General features: G+C 51.8%; 1 protein-coding gene and 1 non-coding gene across 2 annotated transcripts; one reads left to right on the forward strand and one right to left on the reverse strand.

The window, feature by feature from the left end:
• The first annotated feature begins 231 nt into the window (after positions 1-231).
• TRNAK-UUU lies at positions 232-304 on the forward strand. The gene has a single exon. It is a non-coding gene; the product is annotated as a tRNA-Lys (tRNA).
• Positions 305-22308: 22004 nt separating this feature from the next.
• LOC120375644 (zinc finger protein 135-like) lies at positions 22309-23528 on the reverse strand (the record flags this gene model as incomplete). The annotated part of the gene is made up of 2 exons (XM_039496422.1): positions 22309-22750; positions 22918-23528. Coding segments are annotated over 2 exons (1053 nt in total), but the record flags the coding sequence as incomplete, so codon positions are not given.
• Positions 23529-27473: the final 3945 nt, after the last annotated feature.

The following is a 27473-nucleotide window of genomic DNA, read 5'->3' on the forward strand; positions in this document are numbered from 1 at the left end:
TTTCCAATGACATTTCTGTTTGTGATTTCATTTTGCTTTGTATAACTGTGTTTTCTCCTGGATTTGATATTTAACTAAAAAAAGAATAAGGCCTCAGGGCGCTGGATGGAGGAGCAGGCTGGGGCTAGGACTGCTAAGAGAGCACGAGTAGCAGGTTTTCTGTATTGTTTCCTGCCCTCATTTTCATGACGAGTTTCTCATCTGCACGAAATTTACTTCTTTTATATATGAGCATGGCTAGCTCAGTTGGTAGAGCGTCAGACTTTTAATCTGAGGGTCCAGGGTTCAAGTCCCTGGTCAGGTGAAGCAGGAACCATTCCCCTCAAAATGGAAGAAGGCATCTCTGTGGGATGTTATTTGACCTTTTTTCCCCAGGACTTGGCTTTTCACTAGGAAGGGCCATGTACTGCCTGGGACTGAAGGGGCAACTTCCTCACATGCCCACTGGCCTCTCAGGCTGGATTAAGAAAGGCCTCTGGGAGCTGCAGCAAACTGCTGCATGACAACTTGGTGAGCAAAGGCAGGGCTGCCCCCACAGGGTCGTCCACACCAGAGCTCAGCAGAGGTCTGGGGGTTCCCTATTGGTCCCATGGTGTAAGGGCAGCACTGGGGACTTTGAATCCTGCAATCTGAGCTGAAGTCTTGGTGGGATCTGAGGACAATTCCTGTGCCACAAACCCTGCTGGGTCTTCCAAGGCTCTGTCTTGCTCTCTCCAATGCCATGGAAGCCTGTCTTTCGCCCGCTAGCTGTTGTGACTTGAGCACAAGAGGGGATGTTTGATCCAGAAGCCTGGCCATGCCTGGAGTCCTGTAGGTAGGGATGCAAGCTCCATTTCCTCTGAGTCCTGAAGCTGGGCTGCAGCCTGGCCTGGGAGGCAGCCCTATTGGTTGACCTACTGGCCCAAAGTCAGTTGGGCGGTGTTGCTGTTCCCCAGGGATGCTGAAGGGCCTAAGGGAGGGAGGCTCAATACTCCCCCATCAGTCAGGGCGGAAGAGAAGGGCTGCAAGCAGGGCCGGCTTTAGGCCGATTTGCCCGATTCCCCCGAATTGGGCCCCGCGCCTGAGAGGGCCCCGCGCCGGCAGCGTCTCCCGGAAGCAGCAGCTGTTGTTGCTAGGCAACGAGAGACCCTGGCCGGCTGAGGCAGAGGCAGCTGCCTGCGTGTTGCAGGTCAGGAGGGGGGAGGGGGGGGAGGCACATGTGCTTTGCAGCCCTCCTTCCCCTCCCTCACCCCCAGCACTCACCTGGAGGAGACGCCGAGGAGCTTCCGGTCCGGTGGGAGACAGGAATCTCTGCCGTGCACCTCACTCACCTGAGCAGCTGCTGGGGCTTCCAGCGGTGAGTGTTTGACCCTGGGATTCCCCGCAGGGGTGTAATATTGGGCTGGTGTTGTGGTTTATGTGGTGTTGCTGTTTGAGGGTGAGTTGGTGCCTGCCTGTGTCTGGTTCAAAACTAAAGTCGGGATCATGTAACCCAGGAAAAAAGCCCCGAGCCGGTACTTAGTGCTGTGAACTCCAGGTGAGAGAGAGAGGGGGGTTTGGAGGAGGAAACCAAATACATCAAGAGGGGAGAATGCGAAAGGTCTGCAACACGGCAGGCTGAGACTTATCCCCCACCTTCCTGGCAAGAGGGGAAACTGAGGCACGGCATGATCTGATTCCCCTCTCCAAATTATTTTGCAAAGAAAGAGGACGGAGGCTCCTATCCAGACCAGTTCCCTTCCCATCAACTCTGCTTTCCCTGCTGCAAGATCTCTGTAGGGGCTGAATATTTCCATTAAACTATGGCTCCTTCGTTTGCCCTACAACAATAAATTAGACCAGCTTTCGGGGGGGGGCTATTCCCCTCCCCCAAAGCTGTGTGGATATTAAGGTTTTTTTGAGGGGGGGCATGATAATATTCCAGATCAATCAAATGCCCAGCTCAGCTTTCTAGCCATCCAGCAGCTCTAGGGCAGGGAAGGGAGGTGCTCTTGGTGCAGAGTGGTTGCAAAACAGGGGTGAATTTAGCGGGGGGAGTCCGGTTGAAATCCCGCCTCATGCAGCCATACAGAATCGCTGGAAGTGCTGGGAGAGGCCAGGAGTGGAAACAGGTGGCCTGGGGGTGGGGGGACATTTGCCCTCAGTTCTGGGCTCTGGGATGGACTAGGCTGGGTGGTGGGTTCAGTCTAGTCTTCCAGCCTGTTGCTCTCTCTGGGGTTTGTGGTTTTCATCTGGCTCCACCGAAAAGAGCAAACAAGCCCAGTAGAAAAGCGGGGTGAGAGAGGCGGGAAAGGGTGTGTAATGGGTTAAAGTGACCCATCAAGAGTAAAATCAGAGTTTGGGTTTCCCCCCAGCCACCACTCCTGCAAACACTGGGCAAGGGGCAGCCCCATTCCCCACCGAGGCTATGGTGAGGGGCAGCAGAGGAGGAAGGAAGCCACATGTGATGGCAGTCCCCCCTCTCCCCCCCAAGCACCCAGCACCCCATCTCCGGCCCCCAAACTCTGTCCCAGAGCCTGCACCCAGCCCTCTGCACTCCCTCCCAGAGCCTGCACCCCTCCACCCTTCCTGCACCCCACCCCGTGCCCCAGCCCAGAGCCTGCACCCAGCACCCAAACTCCGTCCCACTCAGCCTGGGCAAAGCTCTCCTCCGTCTGGCTCCCAGCCCCTCTCCAAGGGTTGCAGGTGTCTGGAGGTGCTGCCTTCCACACCTTCCTAATTCACACCTCATTCATTCAACAGGGCAACTGATTACAAAGTGGGGGGAAGATCTTATTCTACTCCAAGCAAAAAGACATTTTTCTTTTACCTTAATTACACTACCTTTAGGGCCTGCTATAACATATTACCAAGGTTCAATACAAAGTCATATAAAAGTTATACAAAAATGCATAATGCAGAGATTTATCTATAACTGCATTGATTGACTTCTGTGTGCAGTAATATAGTGACCCCTGGGTCTTTGAATGAGGTGTTATACTTGGGGGGAAGGGTGAGGGGGTGAGTGGGCAAAGAGGCGAGCAATGAACCAGCAGGAGTTCTAGGGGCAGGCATGGGGGTTTCTGGCAGGGGAGGGAGAAGGTGAAAGGAGGCGAGTGGTGGTGGGGGACTGACTAGGAGGGATGCAGCAAGCCAGCAGGGAGCTAGGGGGTGAAGAAGGATGTGATGGTGGGGCTGAGCAGGGAGGGGGCAGGTCCTATTTTACTGCTGTGATCTGGTCACCCCATGTGTGCCGTTTCTTCCTCCCTCCGTCCCCGAACCTTGTTTCGATGGGGCGGAGCTGGGGAAGGAGGGTTTGTTTCCACGGAGCCGGGCGGCGCTGGGGGGGGGGGGCAATTTTATATTAATAAGGAAATAATTTATAAATTTTAATAAAATAAACATTAGTGAAGAAAATAAGTTGTACAACTATCAAAACAAATTATTTTCCTGATATGAAAGTGCAAATCAGCTAATTAATATATGATGCAATGTATGTAATAGATAATTTTGTTATTATTTATATAGTCATGGAAAGTAAATAATACATGGAAGAAATGAAAGGGTTTTTTTTAAGGTTTTTTTTTGTTTTAGTCATCCCTGCCGTGGCCCCATCGAAACTGTTCGAATTGGGCCCCGCACTTCCTGAAGCCGGCCCTGACAATGAGGCTAATCATCTAGTGGAACAAGCTCTGCAAGGGACGTGGTTAATTCCCCATCACTGCTGTGTGTAAATCAAGACCGCAGCTCTTGCTGCAAGACACCTGGTGTGTGGGTGTCCCTGTTCCCCCTTCAGAACCTCTGGTACATGGTGCTTCTCTCCTCCCAGTTCAAGATCCCCATCATGTGGGTGCTCCCATCCAGGATCTCTGGTGGGTGTCTCTGTCCCCCACCCCATGAACTAGCTCCCGTGTGTGGTTTCCCCTGCCTGCCCCCATCCGGGATCTGTGGATGTCTCTGTTCCCGTTTTCAAGATCCGTGTTGCTTGGGTGCGTCCCTCCCCCAAAGTCAGAATCCCCAGCGTGTGGGTGCTCCCATTCCCCCCTCCAGGCTCTGCGGGGGGTGTCTGTATAAAAAGAGACTGTGTCTCACTGTCTTGTCCAGGCTACGCTGCAGGGGCTATTCACAGGCGCGACCCCACTACTGATCAGCACAGGAGATTTGACCTGCTCCATTTTTGACCTGGGCTGGTTCACCCCTCCTTAGGCAACCTGGGGACCTGAAGCTTCCCCGGGATCACCATATTGATGCTGAGCTTAGTGCGGACACCCAATCAGCACAGCCCTCTGCAGCCCAGAACTCCTGAGCTCAAGCAATCCACCGGCCTCAGCCTCCCCATGAGCTGGGAATCACATGCACCAGCCATGGGGCCTGGCTGGTTATAGGGTCTCCCGCTTCCAATTTCAAGCTCAGCCTGGGAGCTCTGAGCAGGTGGAAGTGTAGCCTGGCACTGAGCTGATGCACGAGGGTTATTTGCACTGGGCGCTTCCCATGGAGGTGAAAACACGGGGCACAGATCTTTGAGCACAACCCTCGTCCTGAGGAATGGGGGAGGGGGGCTGCATAAAGAGAGACCGGCTCTCCCTGGCGGGGCTGCAGCGGCTCTTCAGAGGGGCAGTCCCACTGTCTATTGGTACCAGAGTTTTGAAAGCCTCCTTTCCTAACCTGGCTCCCCTCTCTCTAGGGGGACTGGTGACCCCAAACTTCCCAGAAACCATCATAGCGAGGCCAACCTGAGCACAGACACCTGCTCAGCACCCCGGGGTGCAGCCCTGAACTCCAGCAATCAGCTACACTCAGCTGCCCACCCAACAAGTGTTACACGCAGGAGCCTTCGTGCCTCGCGTGTTCAGCTCCCTCCCAGCGCCAGCTTTAAACTCCGTTGCTCAGTTCTAAGCGTTGGCCACACGGGGGCAGCCCGGAGCTCAGCCAACGCCTCCGGTTGCTGGTTGCGTTTCCCGCTCCTCGTGGCAGGTTCACACCCCTCAGGCAGATCTCTGAATCGGAGCTGAACCGTTCCCCAAATCCAGCGCTTTAGCAGCAGCTTTACTAGGAAAGCGCTGACGTCCCCAAGTAAAGTAAGAGCCAGAGCGCTGTGTCCAGGACCTTCTATCGGGCCCCTCACCGTGGTGTCTGTCAGGCGCAAGGAGAAACCAGGGAAATGTTTTCATGGTGTTTAAGGGCAGAAGGGGCCATTAGCTCAGCTAGTCTGACCCCCGAATAACACAGAATTACACCATGACACGTATTGATCCCACAGACCTTAGACAGATCAAAGCGTTTCAGCCCTCAGGAAGGAGGCTAAACTGGGTGCCAGAGGCAGCGAACAAGGGGCCCCCAAGGCAATGGCAGGGAGCTGACGAGGTGAAATATGCCCAGATGATCCCAGCAGGCGACCCACCCCCATGCTGCAGATGTGGGAGTCCCTGTTCCTTCTGCCCTTAAGAATCTCTGGTGGTAAGTGGGTCCCCCCAGTTCCCCAGGTAAGAATCCTCCATGTGGTTTCCCTGGCTTCACCTCCAGATAAGAACATTGTGTGGAGGGAGTGGGAGGAAGGTTGTCTGGCAGATCTGTAAAGGGGGACTGTGTCTCCCTGTCTGGCCCAGGCTCCTGGGAGGAAGTGATCTCAGTGTGTCTGGCTGTCTCCATTCTTCCCGCCCATAAGAATCCCTGGTGTGTGGGTGCACCCTAGACCATTAAGGATCTCTGGTGGGTGGGTGTCTCTCTCCCCTAGTCAGGATCTCTGGGGCGTGCCTGTATAAAAGGAGACTTTGACTCACCCAGGCTAGGCTGCCATCATGGAACAGACCAGGTCCTTCTGTGGAGGGTTTGCGTTCCTCCAAGGACGTGATCTCAGTGTGTGTGGGTGTCCCTGTCCCTTCAACCCTTAACAATCCCTGGTGCGTGGGTGCGCTGGGTCCCGTTACAATCCCCTCTGTCTTACCCCCCATGAGGGATCCATTTGATGTGGGTGTTCTCCACACTACCGGGGGTGTCTGGTTCCCCTGTCCCTCCTGGTTAATAGTGGAGTGTGTGGGTGTCCCCCCCCCGCCCATTAAGGATCCGTGTTGTGTGGATGCCCCCGTTCTTCTCATTAAGAATGGTGCAACGGAGCATATGGGTGTGTCCCCCACCCCATGAACTAGCTCCCGTGTGTGGTTCCCCTACCCCCATCCAGGCTCTGTGGTGTGTGGGTGTCGCTGTTCCTCTTTTCAAGATCTGTGTTGCAGGGGGGCGTCCCTCCCCCAAAGTCAGAATCCCCAGCGTGTTGGTGCTCCCATCCCCCCATCCAGGCTCTGTGGGGGGGGGGGTGTCTAAAAGGAGACCATGTCTCACTGAGGCTACGCTGCAGGGGTTACTCACAGGGACAATCCCACTACTGATCGGCATGGGAGTTTTGACCTGCTCCATTTCCGACCTGGGCCGGTTCACCCCTCCTTAGGCAACCTGGGGACCCCAAACTCCCCCAGGATCACCATAGTGATGCTGAACTTAGTGCGGACAACTGATCGGCACAGCCCGCTGCAGCTCAGAACTCCTGAGCTCAAGCGATCCGCTGGCCTCAGGCTCCCCAGGAGCTGGGATCACAGGCACCAGCCACAGGGCCTGGCTTGTGTTATAGCCTGGCAGCTGGAGCTTTAAACTCTGCTTGTGAGCTCTGTGCCTTGGCCAGACGGGGACAGCCTGGAACTGGGAAATGCTCCTGCTTCCCCCGCCCCCCTCTCATGTCGAGCTGCAGGCACCGCTGTCCTCCCAGGTAAGATCCCAGATGTTTCGGTGCCCCCTTCCCCCGCCCAGGTGTCCGGGTACCTCTGCCCCCCATACAGAATCCTGGGTGTGTGGGTGTCCATCCCTCTGCAGAGGATCCCGGAGTGTGGATGCCCTTGTCCCCCCCTACAAGATCCTGGGTGTGTGGGTGCCACTCTCCCTCCCAGTAGATCTCTGGTGGGTGGGTCCCCAGGGTGTGAGTGCTCCCATCCCCCGATACAGGCTGGGGGGGGGGGGTAAAACTGGCTCTCCCTGTCCTGCCCAGGCGGTGCTACAGCAGCTGTTCACAGGGGCAGCAACCCCACTGTCACCCTGCAGCTTTAACCTGCTCCAGGGGTGACCTGCTTCCCCCTCCTTTGGGAGCCCGGGGACCCCGAACTTCCCAGAGTCACCTGATCGATGCTGAGCTGAGCTGTCCCTTGTGCAAAGCAGGGGGCCATGGGCACATCCAGCCCTGGCCGTGAGATGTTCCCTCCCCTCTTTCTTTATGCCCCTGTTGTTATTTCATGGATTGTCTGGGATGGGGGAAAAGCTGAGTTCACTCCAGGTGGAGGGGGGAAGAACCCTGAAAATCTCAGGCCCCAACTCCTGCTACGAGGATCACTGAGGTGCTGGGAATCTGCATGGGAAAGGGACGGTGTGAATTGTCAAGGTGGGGAATGAATATCAATCTACAACAAGATCCACCTCATTAATCACTGACACAGGCTAATCCTGCCGCAGATAGAAGGGAAACTGGGAGTGATTCTTTGCTGTTCAGCCATGGAAACTGTGACCCAATTGCACCGCAGTGAATGTGCTTGGGAAAGCTGGACTTTACAGGCAGGTGGAAAGAGCAGATCCTAGAAACACCTGGAGCTCCCCACAGCACTTCTGCCACCGGGGTCAGGTGTTGAGCGACTCACAGCGCCCTTCCCCTCCCATTACATTCCAGGAGGGGGTGGCAGCACCCCCCACCCAATGCAGGGGAGAGGGCTGAGTGTATCTCTGCACCCTGAGCCCAGGGCACTCACTCTCTCTGCCCCACACATCGAATCTGGCCCTGCAGCAGAGTGACCCCTAAGAACCAGCAACTTCCAGGACAGCAGATTTGGCCTCAGAGCAGGGAATGTGTCCCTCATGCTGCTTTTAGGCCACTAGGTGCTCTGGAAACAGGAGGGCTCTAAGTGTAACCTATAGCACAAATGGCCCATCTGAGGATGTAGCTTAGATGTAAAGCACATGCTTTGCATGTATGAGGTCCTAGGTTCAATCCTAGCATCTCCTGGTTCTTTTCACCCTGCTGCTTTGCTCATGCCCTGCAGGAGTTTCAATCCTGCTCAGTGAGGGGCAAGTGCCAATTGCATGGAAGGTCTGGGGGGGTTTCTGCTCCTAAGTCTCCTCTGCACATTTAAGATTCCCACCTGCTGTGCTGCTTGGGACAAGGGTAGATGAGAAGGGAGAATCCTCCAGCACTGGAGGGAAAGGTCTCATCTGCACAGAGTGAGAGGCAAAGACTAGACTTATTTCTTGTCTGGGCCCAATCTTTTCACCTGCTATAGCTCTTGTTCCAGCTCAGGTGGTAGCTAGGGGATGTCTCATGACTGCAGCCACGTTTGTTCAGTTCCACCCTCTTATAGAGCTTTGGTACAAGGCAGGAATCTTTTGTCTCTCTCCTGGGGAAAAGCCCCAGGATTAAGATGGATTCCTGTACCAGGTGACATGGTCACATGTCCCGTGAGACACCCCCCCCCCCAAGCCTTCATTCTTCCTGGCCTGACTCACAGATGGTGAAGGACAGAGCCATCTCCAGTAAATTGTCCTGGTTAATGGGCCATCAAGAGTCCAAACCACTATTAATGTCCCACACTTTGCATCATTACAACAGGACCTCAGAGTTATAGTTCATATTTCTAATTTCAGATCCAAGAATGATCGGTTCATACAAATAGGATGAACACACACCGTAGATTATAAGCTTTGTAATGATACCTTACAAGAGACCTTTTGCATGAAGCATAGTCCAGTCACTTTATATTCACACTCATTAGCATATTTTCATAAAATCCTATAGAGTGCAACATCACAGCAGGGAAAGGGTTTTACTGCGGCACCTGGGAGCAGTTGAGTTTCATGTTCAGGCTGTGGTATGAGTTCCTTCACGTTTCTCGTAAGCACACAGGGACCTTCGCGGGTGCTCTCGATACAGGAATGGCCCAGATATGATAAAGTGATGGGAATTGCATTTTCCCCTTTTATTTCTGTATTTCCAATGACATTTCTGTTTGTGATTTCATTTTGCTTTGTATAACTGTGTTTTCTCCTGGATTTGATATTTAACAAAAAAAAGAATATCGCCTCAGGGCACCAGATGGAGGAGCAGGCTGGGGCTAGGACTGCTAAGAGAGCGAGAGTAGCAGGTTTTCTGTATAGTTTCCTGCCCTCATTTTTCTTGACTAGTTTCTCTTCTGTACGAAATTTGCTTTTTGTAGAATGTGAGCCTGGCTAGCTCAGTTGGCAGCGCATCAGCCTTCTAATTTGAGGAGCCAGGGTTCAAGTCCCTGGTGAGGCAAAGAAACACTTTCCCCCTGTGACATACCCAAAGAGTTTTAGACGGACTCTCCTTGACTTTAGTTTTTCCTTTTCAGGACATGGCCTTTCCCAGGAAGGGTCCTTTACTGCCTGGGACTGAAGGTGCTACTGCCTCACCTGTCCACTGGCTTCACAGTCTGGAGGAAGAAAGGCCTCTGGGCCTGCAGCAAAGTGCTGTGTGCTGACTTTTTCAGCAAATGCAGGGCTGGCCAGAGAGGCATGTTCCCACTGAGACCTCCCTGCCAGAAAAAATTGTCCCCACAGACAGGGGCAGCTCCAGGCCCCGGCACGCCAAGCACTTGCTTGGGATAGCAAGCCGTGGAGGGGTGCTCTGCCGGTCACCGCGAGGGCAGCAGGAAGGCTGCCTTCGGCGGCATGCCTGCAAAGGGTCCGCTGGTCCTGCGACTTCGGCGGACCTCCTGCAGGCAAGCTGCCGAAGGCAACCTGTCTGTCATGCTTGGGGCAGCAAAATGCCTAGAGCCGCCCCTGCCCACAGAGTCCTCCCTGCTGGAAGTCTACAGTAATCAACAGGTGCTCTGCTGCATAGGCGGCAGGTTCGTATAATTTTTGATGGGGCCCAAAATGGTGGTGTCCCCCCCCCGCTCTCACCCTGTAAGCTGATATAAAATGAAGCTACAATGCGTCAGCACTACAAGATTACAAGGGTCAATTAAAAGTGGAAAGTCAGAAGCAGCACTTGCCTGCTTTAATATACAGTATTAAATTTTGTTGCACCTGTTGTGACAAAGTGGGAATGTTCTTAATGTTTTCTCTGAATACTATGTGGGTGCCTCAGTTTCCCCTGCAAAGTGCCAACTGACGGTGTTGGGGACAAAGAGATCAGGTGGCCTCCTTGTCCGGAAGAGACACAAAGGCCAGATGAGGGAGTGTCAGTTTGGAGCTGGCTGGGGAAATCGGGAGAGGCCCAGAACTTGGGTCTGGGCTCCCCACCCCCCAAGATGGACCTGACTGAGGGGTCCTGTTTTCTGTACCTACAAGCTCTGTTTTAGACTGTGTTCCTGTCATCTAATAAACCTTCTGTTTTACTGTCTGGCTGAGAGTCACATCTGACTGCGGAGTTGGGATGCAGGGACCTCTGGCTGCCCCAGGGCCCCGCCTGGGCACACTCGCTGCGGAAAGTGCATGGTGTGGAAGGGCATGCTGAATGCTCCGAGGTCAGACCCAGGAAGGTGTAAGCTTCTTGCCCTGGAGACAGTATGCTCAGAGAGGAGGCTCCCCCAGAGTCCTGACTGGCTTTGTATGGAGTTGTTCCAAAGCATCCCAGCATCCCCTTCCACACCATGCGCTTCCCGGAAATCCGCACAGGCACTGACACTCCCTCCTCCGGCCTTTGTCTCTTTTCCAGGCATTAGGAGGCTACCTGATCTCTTTGTTCTCCAACACCTTCAGTTGGCACCTTGCAGGGGGGTGGCCCAGGCCATCAGTTGCTTGGAGACAGGGTGTCGGCCATTCTCTGTGCAGGATGGGTTTGGGTGCCCACCTCAGAGTGGCTGGGCTTGGAGCTGGGGACTGGGCTGGGGGGGGAGGAGGGGTTTGGGGGGGTGCCCATCTCAGAGTGGCTGGGCTTGGAGCTGGGGGACAGGGCTGGGTGGGGAGGATGGGTTTGGGGGGGTGCCCATCTCAGGGGGGCTGGGCTTGGAGCTGGGGGACAGGGCTGGGTGGGGAGGATGGGTTTGGGGGGGTGCCCCTCTCAGAGTGGCTGGGCTTGGAGCTGGGGGACAGGGCTGGGTGGGGAGGATGGGTTTGGGGGTGCCCACCTCAGAGTGGCTGGGCTTGGAGCTGGGGACAGGGCTGGGTGGGGAGGATGGGTTTGGGGGTGCCCATCTCAGTGGGGCTGGGCTTGGAGCTGGGGACAGGGCTGGGTGGGGAGGATGGGTTTGGGGTGCCCACCTCAGAGTGGCTGGGCTTGGAGCTGGGGACAGAGCTGGGTGGGGAGGATGGGTTTGGGGGTGCCCATCTCAGTGGGGCTGGGCTTGGAGCTGGGGGACAGGGCTGGGTGGGGAGGATGGGGTTGGGGGGGTGCCCAGCTCAGTGGGGCTGGGCTTGGCGCTGGGGGACAGGGCTGGGGGGGGAGGATGGGTGTGGGGGGGGGCCCGTCTCAGTGGGGGTGGGCTGGGAGCGGGGGGTCCGGGCGGGGCCTGGGGGGTATTGGGGTTGGGGGGGCCTGACAACCACCTCCCTGAGACCCCCCCAATCCAAACCCCCCTTCCCTGGCCCCTGACCGCCCCTCCCCCCACAGAACCTGTGTCCCCTCCCTGCCCCCTGAGTGTCCCCGGGACTCCCTGCCCCTTAGCCAACCCCCCGGCCCCGGCTGCTTACCCCCCGCTCACTGCGCGCCTCGAGAAGCGGCCCTGCACAGCGCTGCAGTCGCATGGCTCCCGGAGGGGGCTGAGCTCTTCTCCGCTCAGAGCCGCGTGGTCAGGGGAGGAGCCGCTCGGCCCGGAGCTCCCAGCCCCGCCCCCTGACCATGCGGCTCTGAGCGGGGCGGAGCTTAGCCCCGCCCCCCCCCAGCCAAGCTGCTGCTGCGCTGTTTAGGACCCGGGCGCGAACAAGCGGAGGAGGAGCGGCCCGTCCTCTGCAGCCAGGTGGGGCCGCGCTACCGGTAAGGGGCCATCCCTCTCCCCCAAGCGGAGCCGGTAGCGCGGCCCTGCCCTGACTGCAGGGGACGGGCCGCTCCTCGGCTCACAGCGGCAGGATGAGCTGGGGCCCCAGCCTTTTGTTGCCCCAGGCACCAGCTTGTTTTGCTGGTGCCTAGAGCCGCCCCTGCTGGGCGGGGAGGGGGGAAGCTCCAGCCATGGCGACGGTGGCGGCGGCGGCGGCGACGGGGGGGTGCGCTCCAAGCAGGGGAGAAAACATTGGTGGAGCAGAGCCCCTGCTTGGGAATATTCCTGGGGCTAAAGCCCCAGAGCCCCATATAAGTCAGCGCCTATGCTCTGCTGGTCCCATGGTGTAAGGGCCAGCACTCAGGACTTTGAATCCTGCAATCTGAGTTGAAGTCTCAGTGGAATCTGAGCACAATTCCTGGGCCACAAACCCGGCTGGGTCTTCCAAAGCTCTATATTGCTTTCTCAAAGGCCATGAAAGCCTCTGCAAAAGGTTTTTTTCTCCTGCTGATAATAGCTCACCTTAACTGATCACTCTCATTATAGTGTGTATGGCAACACCCAGTTTTTCATGTCCTCTCTGAGTGTGTGTGTGTATTTTCCGGCTGTATTTTCCACTGCATGCATCCAGTGAAGTTGGGTTTAGCCCAGGAAAGCTTATGCTCAAATAAATTTGTTAGTTTCTAAGGTGCCACAAGAACTCCTTGTTCTTTTTGCAGATAAATTAATGGAGGTTAAGTCCATGAATGGCTATTAGCCAGGATGGGTAAGGAATGGTTTCCCTAGCCTCTGTTTGTCAAAGGGTGGAGATGGATGGCAGGAGAGAGATCACTTGCTCATTACCTGTTAGGTTCACTCCCTCTGGGGCACCTGGCATTGGCCACTGTTGGCAGATAGGATGTGAGGTTGGATGGACCTTTGGTCTGACCCAATATGGCCATTCTTATGTTCTTATGAAGGGAGGGGCAGAGCACTGGGACAGAGCTTCTGTAGTGTAGTGGTTAGCACGTTTGCCTAACATGCAAAAGGTCCCTGGTGCAGAAACATGTGGGTTTAATTTTCCCAGCTCCTACTAACCTGTCCCTGCTGTTGTAGGAGCAGCAGTGATTTCAACGCTCAGAAGGTCTGTTATACTTCCCCTGCTCCCACTTTTGTCTCCTCTCCCTCTCTGAATGCCTGTGAAGTGGCTTTCCCCATCCCGCTCCCCCCTGGAATGCTCCTGGGATGAATGGGCTGGTTGAAGAGCAGAAGAGCTCCCAGGTAGACAAGGTGTCTGGGACTCTAATTAGGCAGCACTCACACACCCAGAGCATGGACACTGCTCAAGGTGGAGTGTGACCAACCAGATGCAGCCAAGTCATCTCTAGTCGCAGGACATGAGATGCAGGCCCTTAAAAGGGGGAGGGGCCCTGTGCTCAGGAGAGCACTCACAAGCTTGTACCGCCAGTGAATGCCCTTTGCCTGGACCGTCTGGCCAGTGGTTCTCTGCATTGTATTTCATTGTGCCTCAGGGAGACTTACCTTCATCGCACAGTCCATCACGTTGCTGTGGGACACTTACCTTGTAGAATCCTGACATCTCCAGTGCCGTGTCCTGTGAGTGTGACACCCCCCGCCCCCCCGTCGTTTGAGCTTAGCTATCAATATAATAAATGTGCTGCTTTCTGCCAAACTCCGGTGGGTCATTAGTGCTTCCTACACTGACTAGCTGGCCCAATTTTGGGTAACACCTGCGATAACCCCAATCCCTGCATGGCAGAGGGTGGTGAAATGAGCTGAGGAAAAAGCCTTGGCATCAGCAGGGGAAAGCTAGAGGATCTTGGCCAGTCACCTTTTGAAGCCTTGTGGCTTGGTCTCTGCCCTTGGAGATTGGCCTATGGCAGCCGGCTTTTCTGCGTGATTTGCCAAAGGAGGAAGTGAGGCAGGAATGGGGCAAAAGAGGAAAGTCGAGCTGAGGAAGGCAGGGCAGAAGCTAAGCGCCTCAGTGCGGCTAAGTGGGGTTAGTAGAGCGCCACCAGTCGTTCTGCAAAGCCTGGGGAGGTGCGGTTGGCTGCTGGGAGGCAGAATCTTGTGCCTGCCTCTTGGCTTCCCAGGGATGGCTACATGCAGCCCAGGAGAAGGATGGTTCTGGGTGAAAGGAAGACAAGCAAAGCTCTGGGAGGAAATTTGGGAGCGGGGTGCTGGCTCTGCGCTGGGGGAGGGGTTTGGGGTGCAGAAGGGGTGGCGCTTACCCCGGGCACTGCAGCTCCCAAAGTGACCGGTACACACAACCCTGCGGCAGCAGCTCCTAGGTGGGCAGGGCCAGGGGGTCTCCGTGTGCCGCTGCCTGCAGGTGCTGCCCCCAGAGCTCCCATTGGCTGCAGTTCCTGGCCAATGGGAGCTGTGGAGTTGGTACTCGGGGCAGGGGCAGTGAATGGAGACACTCCCCCGCCCCAGGGGATGCTGGGACATGCCGGCCATTTCTGGGAGCGGCATGGAGGGACAGAGGCAGAGTGGGCAGGGAGCCACCTCAGTGCTGCTGGCACATCTCTGCACACCCATGGGGAGGAGAGCAGAGGGCCTCCATGTGCTGCCTGGGGTAGGGGCAGAGCACAGAGCTGCCTCCCCTCCTGGGTCTATTACAGGAGTGGGTGGGTGGGGTCTTTTGGCCTGCAAGGTGCAGCAGGTCGGACTAGATGATCACACTGGTCCCTTCTGACCTTAAGGGCTCTGAGTCTAAAAGGGAGAGGGAAGTAAAGGGGAAAAAAATAAAAAAAAAACCAAACATTGTAATACCAGGATGACTTCACCTGCTCATTGTATAGTCCCGCCCCTTTCTTCCTCCACTGGGTGTTTAATGACCTGCAGGACATTGATTCTCTCATTCCATTGCTAAACTGATACAATGTGACTGAAATTAAACCAATTCCCAGCAGAGAAAACATCACCTCTCTGTATTGGGTAGGAATCAAACCCACATCAATGGTTTGGGAGACAGCTATGCTCACCACTATACCACCAAGGCAGCTGGTAAAAGTACTACTTATACTTGCCCAATGAGGCTAGACCAGAATCGAGGCGTTTTACTGCCTGTTAAAATGTACTGGAGTCTCATCACTAAAAAAAACCTACCTCTGTCTTCACCTGGGTTTGAACCATCAGCCTCGCAATTAGGTCACCAAAGTGGTTAATCACAGACCCAGGTAACTACCCTACTTCCCAAGCTTGTCTATGAAGCACCTACAGGGGCACACCTGGCTAGTGAGGGAGGCGCACGGCTGGGGTTATGAGTTCAGGCCTCACCCAAAGCATTGGTTTTCATTAGCCAGGGAGCTTCCCCCACTCACTTTGTCTAATTCACATGGAAAGTGCCATATAAGGGTGATGAGAGTAAATTCTAAACTCTGAAATGTGGAGGTGGCCCATAGATTGGGATAAGGGGTTTGAAGAGAAAAAGCTCTAAGGATATAAAACCAGACAGGCTCCAGGGGCAGGTACGGTACAACGTCTCAACAGGGGCACACTCTTGCATCTGAAGAAGTGGGTATTCACCCACGAAAGCTCATGCTGCAGAACGTCTGTTAGTCTATAAGGTGCCACAGGATTCTTTGTTGCTTTAACGTCTCAACAGGGAGCCATTCGGGGGAGGGGGTTTCACTTCCTCTGTTCAATGTCCTGAGAGGTATTTTAAGATGAAGGTAACACCATGGCTAACAGTTGACTGGCACGTCCTGGGTTAAAGAAAGGAAGGGACTTGGTTTAATAGTCGGAAGATTTGTGTTACCGTCACTGTCTGACCCCCCTTCAGTGTAGAGCAGGTTTGTACGTTGCTGGGTGGAACGCACAGACTCCTGGAGAGCAGGGGCAGCTGTTTCCATGGCAGAGAGCCTGGCACTTAGGAGACTTTCTACACTTGCTGTTTTGAAGCAATTCAATAAAATAACGGTGGAGCTACAATGTCTGGTCCAAAATTTCAGACCCCCCGGTGCAAAAATGCTATTTTAGGATCTAAACATAAGGCTTCTGGCGCTAGGACACCTGACCAGAGAGCTCAATGAGGGGCATAAGAGGTGCTGACTCCGAGGGTCCTGGGCTAAATCCACTTGCAGGTGGAAGTGTTTTGATTTATTTGATGGATAATGAGCACCAGCTACCAGGGGAGAAACCCTGTGAACTTGCTGCCACTCCAGCTGCTGCCCCGGCACGGGGGGAGCCCCAGGGGGCCTGCTGCTGCTCCGGCCACCCCAGGAGTGCTGCCGGGGGCCACCGAGCTGCGGCTGCTCCTGCTGCCCGCGGAACCACAGGAGGGAGATGATTTTTTGACAGTGACGGACGCCTCGTCCTAAAGGCCTTTGTCTGCCCCCTTCTAGTGACTGTTTGGCACAGGAATGCAGCCCTCACTCCTGGGTCGCTCCTGGGGAAATAATGTTTCTGTGCAAAACACCAAAGCTTTTGACAGAAAGGAAGAAAAGGAAATGGCCACACGATGGGACTAGGACATAAGGAATGAAACACAAGATGCTTCTCCCATGTGCATTGACTTTGAACCTTGTTGTTTGCGGTGTTGTCTCTCATGTCCTGGGACCAACATGGATACAACAAGGGGGAGGAGGTCACATAATATCTTCTAAAGGACCAAGGAAGGGAGTATTATTTACTCCTTCTCATAACACAAGAACTAGGAGGCGTCACCACATGAAATGAATAAGCTGCAGGTTTGAAATGAACACACTTCCCTCAAGCTGCTGGCAATGCTTCTACTAACGCAGCCCAATCTGCTGTTAGCCTTCTTGGCAACAAGGGTGCTGTTGACTCATATCCAGCTTCTCATCCACTGTAATCCCCAGCTCCTTTTCTGAAGAACTGCTGCTTAGCCAGTCGGTCCCCAGGCTGTAACAGTGCAGGGGATTCTTCCTTCCTAAGTGCAGGACTCTGCACTTCTCCTTGTTGAACCTCCTCAGATTTCTTTTGGCCCAATCCTCCAATTTGTCTAGGTCACTCTGGACCCAAACCCTGTCCTCCAGCGCTTGGATTCTTTACATGCTTTCACAGAGTGAAGAGCACATGTTCCATGATTTCATATGGCAGAGTTTTATGCTATAGGGAGCTTTCCCTGTGTGAATTTGACAGGTGAATCAACATAGAGACATATTGTGACCCTTCTCAGGGAGCTGAGGGCTGCGAGTTTCCTTGTTGCCACCTTCCACTAGGAAGAGGGAGTTTTGCATTTGGCAGCTGGATGTTAGTGACCAAACTCACCCAACCCGTCAGGCACTCAAGGACCCTCCTCTGAGCTACAGCAGCCACCCTGAGTTCCTTCAATGTATCCCCCTCTGGGGTCCAGCCCGGATCACCAGATACTCAGAGAAATCCCAGATTCTCTCTGCCCAAAGCAATGGTATATCCCTGGTTACTAGTTTTACTGTGGACCACTGCTACTGTATCTCACACAGCACTTGAGTATAGTTATCAAACAAGCAGAAATTTATTTAACAACCGATAGAGATTTAAACAAACAAATGTGAGTGATGGAAACCAACTGTTACCAACTAAACAAAATCAGAAAATGCAACCTACACTTTTTAATAGTTAGCTTTCCTATCTAAGTAGAGTCTCACCTCACACTTCAGTCAATTTCACTGATTGCTAGTCCCTAGGCGCCACGGCCCTGCCTTTCATGAAGCGCCACTGGTCATTAGGAATCTCCTTGGTGAATGGACCCAGAGTGTTTTTCTCCACCCTGTTATGAACTGAATCAATCTTTTGTCTTTAGATTCACAGAAAGGACGATCTCCTCATTCTCATATTGTCCTTGTCACTTCCACAGGGTTTTGATGTCTATAATTTGTCGTTGATGGTTTTCCATTGGCTTTTCTGGGTTGGTGCAGAGGCTGACAATGGAGCAATACATCACATAACTGGCTAGCAAGGGAGAGGTGCCAATTCCCTCCCACTGGAATGGGCCGTCCCCACCAAGACCTATGATTGGGGTGACTCACTTTCACAACAATACCATATGGGCATAATTTTCCATGTACTTACATTACCCCTTAACTATGACTTGGACACACCTCTCACAGTGAGTAGGAGTATCAATAATTTACAAGCTTTCAGTAGAGATCTCACTGCTATGCTTCCTGGATAACTATCATAAAAGCAGTGTATTAGGTGTGGGGAGTTTGTCAGGTCTGACACAGGAGTAGCTTGTGAAGAACAGTGACCCCTTTGCCAATTGGCACCAATGAGCTTTTGTCACAGATGCACTGAGCTATACCGTCACCCCCTGATAGAACAGAAAGGCCAGCACAAAAAACAGAGGAACAATAAGATACTAAAATGACAATGGCTGGAACTCTCCATTTCTCTCAGTCTTTGCATTCATGGGCACTAAGAGCTGTAGCTACAGTTGAGGAACCAGGTGAGCAGACAGCTGGCTCAGCCCTCCATACGAGTAACTTTCTCACATATAGGGAGATGTGTCAAAATTGGAATTGATGTTAAGGCTATGTCTACACTTCAAACACTGGAAATATACTTCTGACTACCCAACACTGCCTACACTGGGGCTCAGGTCACATTAACTACTTCTCTCAGTGGAGAGGACTTTTCACACCCCTGAGAGATGTGGCTATGCCAACACAGCTTTTCTACATCGACCAGGCTTTAGATGGCTTATTGACCTGAAAGACAATGGATTTCAGTCTTTTTCTTTATATTGATGGTTGATGAGTGCAGCTGTCTTACCTGCTGGACACATTTCCTTTGCAAATTAGAGAAGTGGGGAAGACAGTGACCCTTACATTCTAAGCTGGTAAAAATTTATACAACTTGTCACCTCAAGTAGCTTTCCTTTGAATAGAAATTGACTGAGGCTACGTCTACACTACCCTCCGTATCGGCGGGTAGCGATCGATTTTTCAGGGATCGATATATCGTGTCTCATCTAGATGCGATATATCGATCCCCGAACACACTTCTATCGATTCCGGAACTCCACCACCGCGAACGGCGGTGGCGGAGTCGACATGGAGAGCCCCGGACATCAATCCCGCGCCGTGAGGACGGGTAAGTTATCGATATAAGATACTTCGACTTCAGCTATGTTATTCACGTAGCTGAAGTTTCGTATCTTATATCGATTTCCCCCCTTAGTGTAGACCAGCCCTTAGAAACTAAACAAAATAAATTCTATTTGAAAACACAAAATACTAAAATCTATACTGGGCCAATATTCTCTTATACACACTTTCTCACACACATTCTCCCACCCCAACCTTTGGAGTGAGGTTTTCTACCAGAACTCTTTATACTACAGGGGGTAAATTAAATCAAATTAACTATTCAAGATTAGCCACCATTTCCTGTACGACTAACAAAACAAAAAAAAAAAACAACTTTCAGTTTTCCAAAATACTTCAGATTATCACACATTTAGTCTCTTCTTCTTTAACCAATAACTTCACCAATAATCTCATTTTAATAGATGATTAAAACATATTCAAAGATCACAAATTCTTATCATATATGTTAAGTTTTCTTCTAATGCCCATTGCCAACAACTGAACCTTGGCTCAAGATGTGGTTTGTCCCAACCACTTCTGTGAGTTCATATATCTCAGGATCTTCTACAGTATGTGTTGGTGGAAGGGGTCTCCTATGTGGGAATCTTTGCATCATGAGGAAAAATACCTCTTGTGTCACACTTTTAATCTTTCAAAGTGAGAGAAGATAGAGAAGTGATGTAAATGCATAAAACACAAGAGAGAACTGTCTGGTCTACACTAAGGACATTTATCGGTTAACTATATTACTCCGATGTGTGAAAAATCCACACCACTGAGCAATGTAGTTACACAGCCCTAACCCCCTGTGTAGATAGCTATACATCAGCAGCAGAACTTCTCCTGCCAAAAGAGCCACTGCCGCTTGCGAGGGTTGGACTAATCAAGTCCGATGGGAGAAATCTCTCCCATTGGCTGAAAGCGTCTGTAATAGCAGTGCTACAGCAGCGCAGCTACATTGGTGCAGCTGCACCAACATCAGCTTTATTGTAGCCACAGCATCAGACACAAAACCATAGAATCAGAACTCAACATGCGAGTATCCAGAAGTCTGAAATTGGAGCCTGATACATTCATTGCCTCATTGGTTACCATCATTTCTACAGCCTTGAAGTCCTTGTTACCCAATCAGGCAGCCAGTTTGGGATCCACGGGGAAGGAATGTCCTTTGAAGCTCTCTCTCTTTGGATCCAAATGGTAAAGGATGATTGTTCTCAATGTAACCTGGCATCCTTTGGAACTGTAATCAGTGACACTGAACTAGGAAATGGAGTTGTACAAACAATTTTCCTTGGGTCATTGGTCACCATAGCTTCCTTTACTGGGGTGGAAACCAAGAACGGGATGTGGACTCTTTCAGCCCCAGCTCTTTCCAAATCCTTGGTCTTGGTTAGGGTAAATTTACACTTCTCCGAAGTAGAATCCTTTACAAAACCACTCCAAATCTCAGCAGTGTTAGTGAGGCTTACCAAAACATGGAGGCTTACCAAAACATGCCCAGCTTTTCTATAATTTGGTGGCACAGTTTCAGGCAAGGGACTGGATACAGGGCTGGATCACAATCTTCATTAGTGACCAGAGTTGGAGTTTCTATTCAAAAATAGCTATTTTTCTGCAGCTATTAGATTTCCAAAACTGATTTGATTTGATATACATTTTTAGCACCTACAAAGGATAAATTCAACAAAACTCCACTTCTATTTCCTCAACATCTGCATCATGAAGGGCAGCATCTCCGATACAATAAGATTAGCTAGGAAAGAACTTCTGTAGGGCCTGGGTTACAAAGGCTTTGAAACCAAATACCTGGGCATTGTGCCTAGTTCAAAAATCACTTAGCATGGAATTTTCTCCCCAGAACATCTGGGACAATATTGACTTAAACAATTGAACTACACTGTGATCATATGCACTTCCTTCAGTTAGTTGGGGTTCTGCTGTTGTTCACCATTTCTGAGTAGAGATTTTAAATCACTGCTGTTTCTTTGTTAGCCTGTCCAGTAAATTGGAGAGTTCTCTAATGCTGACAGAACTGCACTTCAACCTTTCTCCATGACATCATGCAGGGATGGGGAAAAAGCAAAGGTGAAGTGAGAAATGATGACTTTAGCAAATAGTCATTTATCTTAAATTTTCCAATAAATCTGCGCTACATCCTATCAAACTGAACTACTATCCAACTGAGTGACCAAACAGCCTTCAGGAAAGATAGAAACCCACATCGCAGAGAGATAGAATACACGGCAATGAAAGTGTGAAGTGAAATTCCAGAGCAGGTTACATCTGATTATTCAGAATCAGGACAAGAGATTCTCCCATCACATTCTCCTCTGATCCATTCAAACATACTTCACTCAGCACTGTCTCAATAGCCAGTTATGTTATTTACAAAATTTTTAGTATCCGAGCTTTGCCATAATGGGAGACAAAACCACTCACCTTGCCAGAAGTGGCTTTACCAATAGATGGAACCTGGGATTTAAACTCCCAATGATCACACTGTGTTTGGGATCCATTTGAATTCCCCTTCCAGGTCTTTGACACTTTCATCTCCAGTCAGAGCGACTCTGATATAAGATTAAAGAAGTTAAAGCATCATCTCCAAGCACAGACAGCTAAGAACTGTTCCTCACAGGACACTTTGAGAAGTGGATGGATAGAATGTGATGATGATAACCTCTGCATGGCTCAGACAAAAGGTAACAGTTCTGCAGTGATGGGGAAGAAGGGAATCTCTGCATCTCCCCATCTCCTTCCAGTGTCACAGAGGCTGAAATTACACTTTTTTTTCCTGCCCCTGCTCCTCTTCATTTAACTATAATTTGAAAAATTCCCATTATATCTGCTCTTCAGCACAACCCAGAGCAACGTGAGAACAAGTGGCAATGATACAATCTGTATCACTGGTGACTAACAATAACTTTGAAATAGGAAGAATAGTATAAATGTGATGCTCCCTGGTTCCTGATAGGAAGGGCACACTAGAATTACTCATGGGATAATGGAGTTGATAGAAAGGACAAATGGGTCCACTTCAAAACAGGGCAAACTGCAAAAGGCAAAAATGGGACCCTCATCTGGTCAAACTGAGGGATAACCATGCTGCAAACAGTTCAAACAGCTTTAAAAGTTACTACGTGGGAATCAGGAAAATCATTAGAGAAAAAAAAGTATTGATAGCCCTAGAGGTGTTTATGTTGCTGATCTCCCTTGCAGATTCTCTGATGACTAACATGGGCTAAGTGCCCACAGAAGGTTTTCCCACACTCACTGCATTTATAGGGTCTCCCACCGGTGTGGATTTTCTGATGTCTAATAAGGTCTGAGATCCTAGTGAAGCATTTTCCACACACACTGGATACATAGGGCCTCTCCCCTGTGTGGATTCTCTGATGCCTAATAAGGTGTGAACTGCGACTGAAGGTTTTCCCACACTCACTGCATTCATAGGGCCTTTCCCCTGTGTGGATTCTCTGATGCCTAATAAGGTGTGAACTGCGACTGAAGGTTTTCCCACACTCACTGCATTCATAGGGCCTCTCCCCTGTGTGGATTCTCTGATGTTGAGAAAGGGATGAACTGTCAGTGAAGCATTTTCCACACTCACTGCATTCATAGGGCCTCTCCCCTGTGTGGATTCTCTGATGGGCAAGAAGGTTTGAGCTGCTAGTGAAGTTTTTTCCACACTCACTGCATTCATAGGGCCTCTCCCCTGTGTGGATTTTCTGATGGGCAAGAAGGTTTGAGCTGCTAGTGAAGTTTTTCCCACACTCACTGCATTCATAGGGCCTCTCCCCTGGGTGGATTTTCTGATGGGTAAGAAGGTTTTAGCTGCTAGTGAAGTTTTGCCACACTCACTGCATTCATAGGGCCTCTTAACTGTGTGGATTCTCTGATGCCTAATAAGCTGTGAACTGCGACTGAAGGTTTTCCCACAGTCACTGCATTCATAGGGCCTCTCCCCTGTGTGGATTCTCTGATGTTGAGAAAGGGATGAGCTGTCAGTGAAGCATTTTCCACACTCACTGCATTCATAGGGCCTCTCCCCTGTGTGGATTCTCTGATGTTGATAAAGGCCTGAGCTTCTACTGAAGCATTTACCACACTCACTGCATTCATAGGGCCTCTCCCCTGTGTGGATTCTCTGATGGGTAAGAAGGCTTGAGCTGCTAGTGAAGGTTTTGCCACACTCACTGCATTCATAGGGCCTCTCCCCTGTGTGGATTCTCTGATGTTGATAAAGGCTTGAGCTGCTAGTGAAGCATTTTCCACACTCACTGCATTCATAGGGCCTCTCCCCTGTGTGGATTCTCTGATGTTTAGAAAGGTGTGAACTGCTAGTGAAGCTTTTCCCACACTCACTGCATTCATAGGGCCTCTCCCCTGTGTGGATTCTCTGATGTTGAGAAAGGTGTGAACTGCGACTGAAGGTTTTCCCACACTCACTGCATTCATAGGGCCTCTCCCCTGTGTGGATTCTCTGATGTTGAGAAAGGGCTGAGCTGCTAGGGAAGCATTTTCCACACTCAGTGCATTCATAGGGCCTCTTCCCTGTGTGGATTCTGTGATGCTTTATAAGGATGGAGTAATCACATACGTTTTCCCCAAACGCACTGCATGTATTTTTTCTCTTTCTGCTGAGGATTTCCTGTTGTGTTGTGGTTTCCTTGAGGTCCTTCTGAGTTTCCTGACAGGAAATACATTTACCCACTTTCTCCCCTGGCTGGTTTCCCTGCTCTCCTTCTGGTCTGTGCTGAATGTCATGGGATTTTTCCCGCTTATGACTCCAGGACACATTCCTTTTCGATCTTTGTGATAATGCTCTGTGTTTATCCACTTGCTCAACATTTTCCTGCTGAGAATTCTCCTCCTCTTTCTCACATACCATTGCGTCACCTGCTGTGATAGAGACAGAAATCTCAAACAGGGATGGAAAGGGGAAGGCCAAACCAATACAAGTACTGGAGAGAGGTCAAATAAAAATCAGGAACTTAACTCCCCCAAGTTCTTCCCCAAACAGGAGAGAGGAGGGGATCAATTCAGGCTTCACATCTCATCCAAATTCACAGGGGGAAGGGAGGAAGCTACTGCCTGGTGTCTGCTAGTGTCTACAGGAAGCCATGAGCTATATTTACCCTAAGGATACGACCCCTGCTAGGGACAATATTGAACTGAGAGACCTCCCAAGGGCATTGTAGGGCATCCCAGATGTTTCCTTCAGGCACTTACAGATTCTGAGTTGGTTTAATATTTCCTCACCTGTGCAGGGAGCTCTCAGGATCTCTCTTTCTTCTGAATGCTGGAGGTCTGGGACCCATGGCTCTTCCCCTTGTTCCAGCTGGGAGATCACATCAGGTTGGGAAATTGGAAACCCTGCTCAGATGAAAGAAAACAAAGGAGGTCACTTGATTTCATAACTTTGTCATAAAAAACATTCTATTAATTTAACTTCAGTGCTTAGTGTGACGGGTGTGCCTGGGGCAGTCCACACTGAAAATGACAGGGTCAGGGCAGGATGAAAAAGGGAGAGCAGATGCTCCCAAAACTGGTGGTTAACAATGAAGTTAAACTCAACGAACAGTCACAAACTGTGCTTCTGATCCCACACACGGGTTATCGAGAAGCTGAAAAAAGAAATCACACAGCCCCCTTTATTGCATTCCAGTTCTCCGACTCCCAATCAGCACCTAGGTCCAGTACAGTGAGAGGTTATTTAAAAACTCTGCTCATATACAAAATGTTTTTCTGACCCCAAAAGGTCAGCCACATTACAAGATCACTATAGGTTTGGATCTTACCCAAAAGACCACACTGCCAGCCAATCCTTTAGCATGGAAAGACAAGACAGGACATGACACAAAAAAAGTTGTTAAATGGAAAAGCAGTGAGATGCATTCCAAAATCTATATATCAGGTTATTAGCAGTATTGTTGAGCTGCTGGCTTGAAAGTCCGTCTGGAACACATCCACAAGTTCGATGGGTCTTTCAGTCCTTTGTTCCAGGCTTCAATTTGTAGAGAAGTTGCTCCAGAGGTAGGAAGAGGGATTGAAGACAAAATGGAGATGATGCAGCTGCCCTTTATATTCCTTTTGCCATGTGGCTTGTACTACCTGTGTCCCAAACACAAGCTTCACAGCACATGGCATGGAAAAGCCTCGGAAGTCTCAGCACACAGACATACCCCTGCAGGTCTTGCTGACTCAATAGGTTTATGCCCTTGATCAGGGATGGGCAAATTACGGCCCACGGGCCACATCCAGCCGACAGGACCGTCCTGCCCAGTGCCTGAGCTCCCGGCTGGGGAGGCTAGCCCCTCCCCCGCAGCCACACCACCGTGCGGGCAGCGCTCCTGCGGGGCGGGGCTGTGCGCTCCTGCTGCGCAGTGTGTCTGGCTCTGCGTGGCCCACGTGACTGCCAGACACACTGCTCTGAGCAGCATTGTAAGGAGGTGGGGGCGTTGGATAAGGGGCAGGGAGTCCCAGGGGGCAGTCAGGGGACAGTTGGATGGGGCGGAGGTTCTGGGGGGACGGGGGCTGGATAGGTGTGGGAGTCCCAAGGGTCTGTCAGTGGGCAGGGGGGTGGATAGAGGTCAGGGCAGTCAAGGGACAGGTAGCAGCGGGGTTGGGTAGAGGGTGGGGTCCTGGATATGAACCCATATCCACACCCCCGCCCCCTGACAGACCCCGGGACTCCTACACCTATCCAACCCCCCAGTTCCCCATCCCCTGACCGCCCGCCCAACCGTCCCCTGCTCCCTGTCCCCTGACTGCCCCCCAGGGCTCTCTGCCCCTTATCCAATCCCCTGGCTCTGGCCCCCTTACCACAGCCACGCGGCCCGCTGCAGCTAGACACGGGGTCCCTCAGGAGCGCGCAGACCAGCCCCCTTACCATGCCACTCAGAACAGTAGGAGCTCGCAGCCCCACCGCTGCAGCACTGCCCAGGAGCGGTGGGCCAGAGCACTAGTGGCGTGGCATGTTGAGGCTGCAGGGGGACAGCGGGGGCAAGGGGACAGCAGGGGAGAGGAGAGGGGAGCCTCCCCGGCCGGGAGCTCAGGGGCCGAGCAGGCTGGGCCCGCGCGCCAGATGTGGCATGTGGTCCGTAGTTTACCCACCCCTGACTTACACGTTAGTTTGTAAAAAGAACAGGAGTACTTGTGGCGCCTTAGAGACTAACAAATTTATTTGTGGTTTATCTTGCATTTCTTTTGTAAACAATTCTGACTTTTATGACTTGTTACTTGTAGTCACTTAAAATCTTTTTTTTTTTGGTAATTAACAATCTTGTTTTATTGTTTTATCCAACTAGCGTGTTTGGATTAAAGTGTGTTGGAAACTGCATTTGGGATGTAGCGGGGTGGACGTCCACTCCTGCTTTGAAGGGTTAAAAACAGCCCTGGGAGGGGGCTGTGGCTGGAGAAAGCAGCTTTTAGGTTGGGCTGCTTGGGGGAAGTGGCTGCAGCTGGGGCCACGCCCCAAATAGACTCAGCTGGCCCTATAAAGGCAGAGAAGCCGGGGGCAGATAGAATCTCTCTCTGTTTGTAGAGGGAGATGGGCCTGGCTGCAGGGAGCTAGACACAGGGTACTGGAGTGGAGCAGGGCTGGGGAAAGGCAGAGGAGCTGGGGAGCTCCAGCCTGGAAAGCCCCAGGCTGCGGCCTAGCAGAAGACAATAGGTACTGGGGGGTTGCAGAGGGCAGCCCAGCGGTAGGCAAAGGCAGCAGGTCCAAACCCTCCTTGCCAGTGATGAGTGGCTGATCCTGCAGCCTGCCCCAGGAGGTGGGGCTAGATGATGACTGGCCTTATACTGAGCCCAGGTGGGAATAGTGGGTGGGAGTTCCCTGTGGAGGGGAGACCCCAAGACTGAGGGGTTACTGCCAGAGGGCAGCACCCCAGGTAAAAGGGGCACCAGGTCCAGGGAGGGACACGGAGGTCAGAGGACAGGCGGATCACTGGCCTGCAGAGGGTGTGCGGGAGCTGGAATGAGCTAATTCCCAGAAGTCACCAGCAGGGGGTGCCGCAGGGGTGAGTCCACTCATCTACATGGGATAACAAGGCTGGTGCATGTCATTTTCCACTGATGAAATGACAGACTTCATATGAGCTTGCCTTGTTCAGTAGTGTGCTGGACAGGGAAAGATGCACATTTCTGGGGAAAGTCTGGGAACAGAGACTTTTCTGGGGTTTTCCTGTGCTGCACTGTAACTCCTGAGTCGCTGACTAGCAGCACTAAATACTGTGTAGCTGGGAGTGAGTTACATGCTCGAGACTATGTGTTAACTGCCCAGGAGCGGCTGCTCTCACATTAAAACAGAGTAAAAGTCACCCCAGATTGGGAAACTGAGGGGACACAGCTGTTCAACACTCCAGATTGCACTGTAGTTAATGTCACAGACACTCAATTTCAAAGAGGCTCCCAAAACACAGAGAAAGTAAATCCATGTCCCAGAAATCCAAGACTCCAGAGAGAGGGCAAGTCTCCCTGCCACTGCTTCTTGCTGACGGAGAGGTCCAGA

This window comes from Mauremys reevesii, linkage group 12 (assembly GCF_016161935.1).
Source record: "Mauremys reevesii isolate NIE-2019 linkage group 12, ASM1616193v1, whole genome shotgun sequence".
Lineage (NCBI taxonomy): Eukaryota > Metazoa > Chordata > Testudines > Geoemydidae > Mauremys > Mauremys reevesii.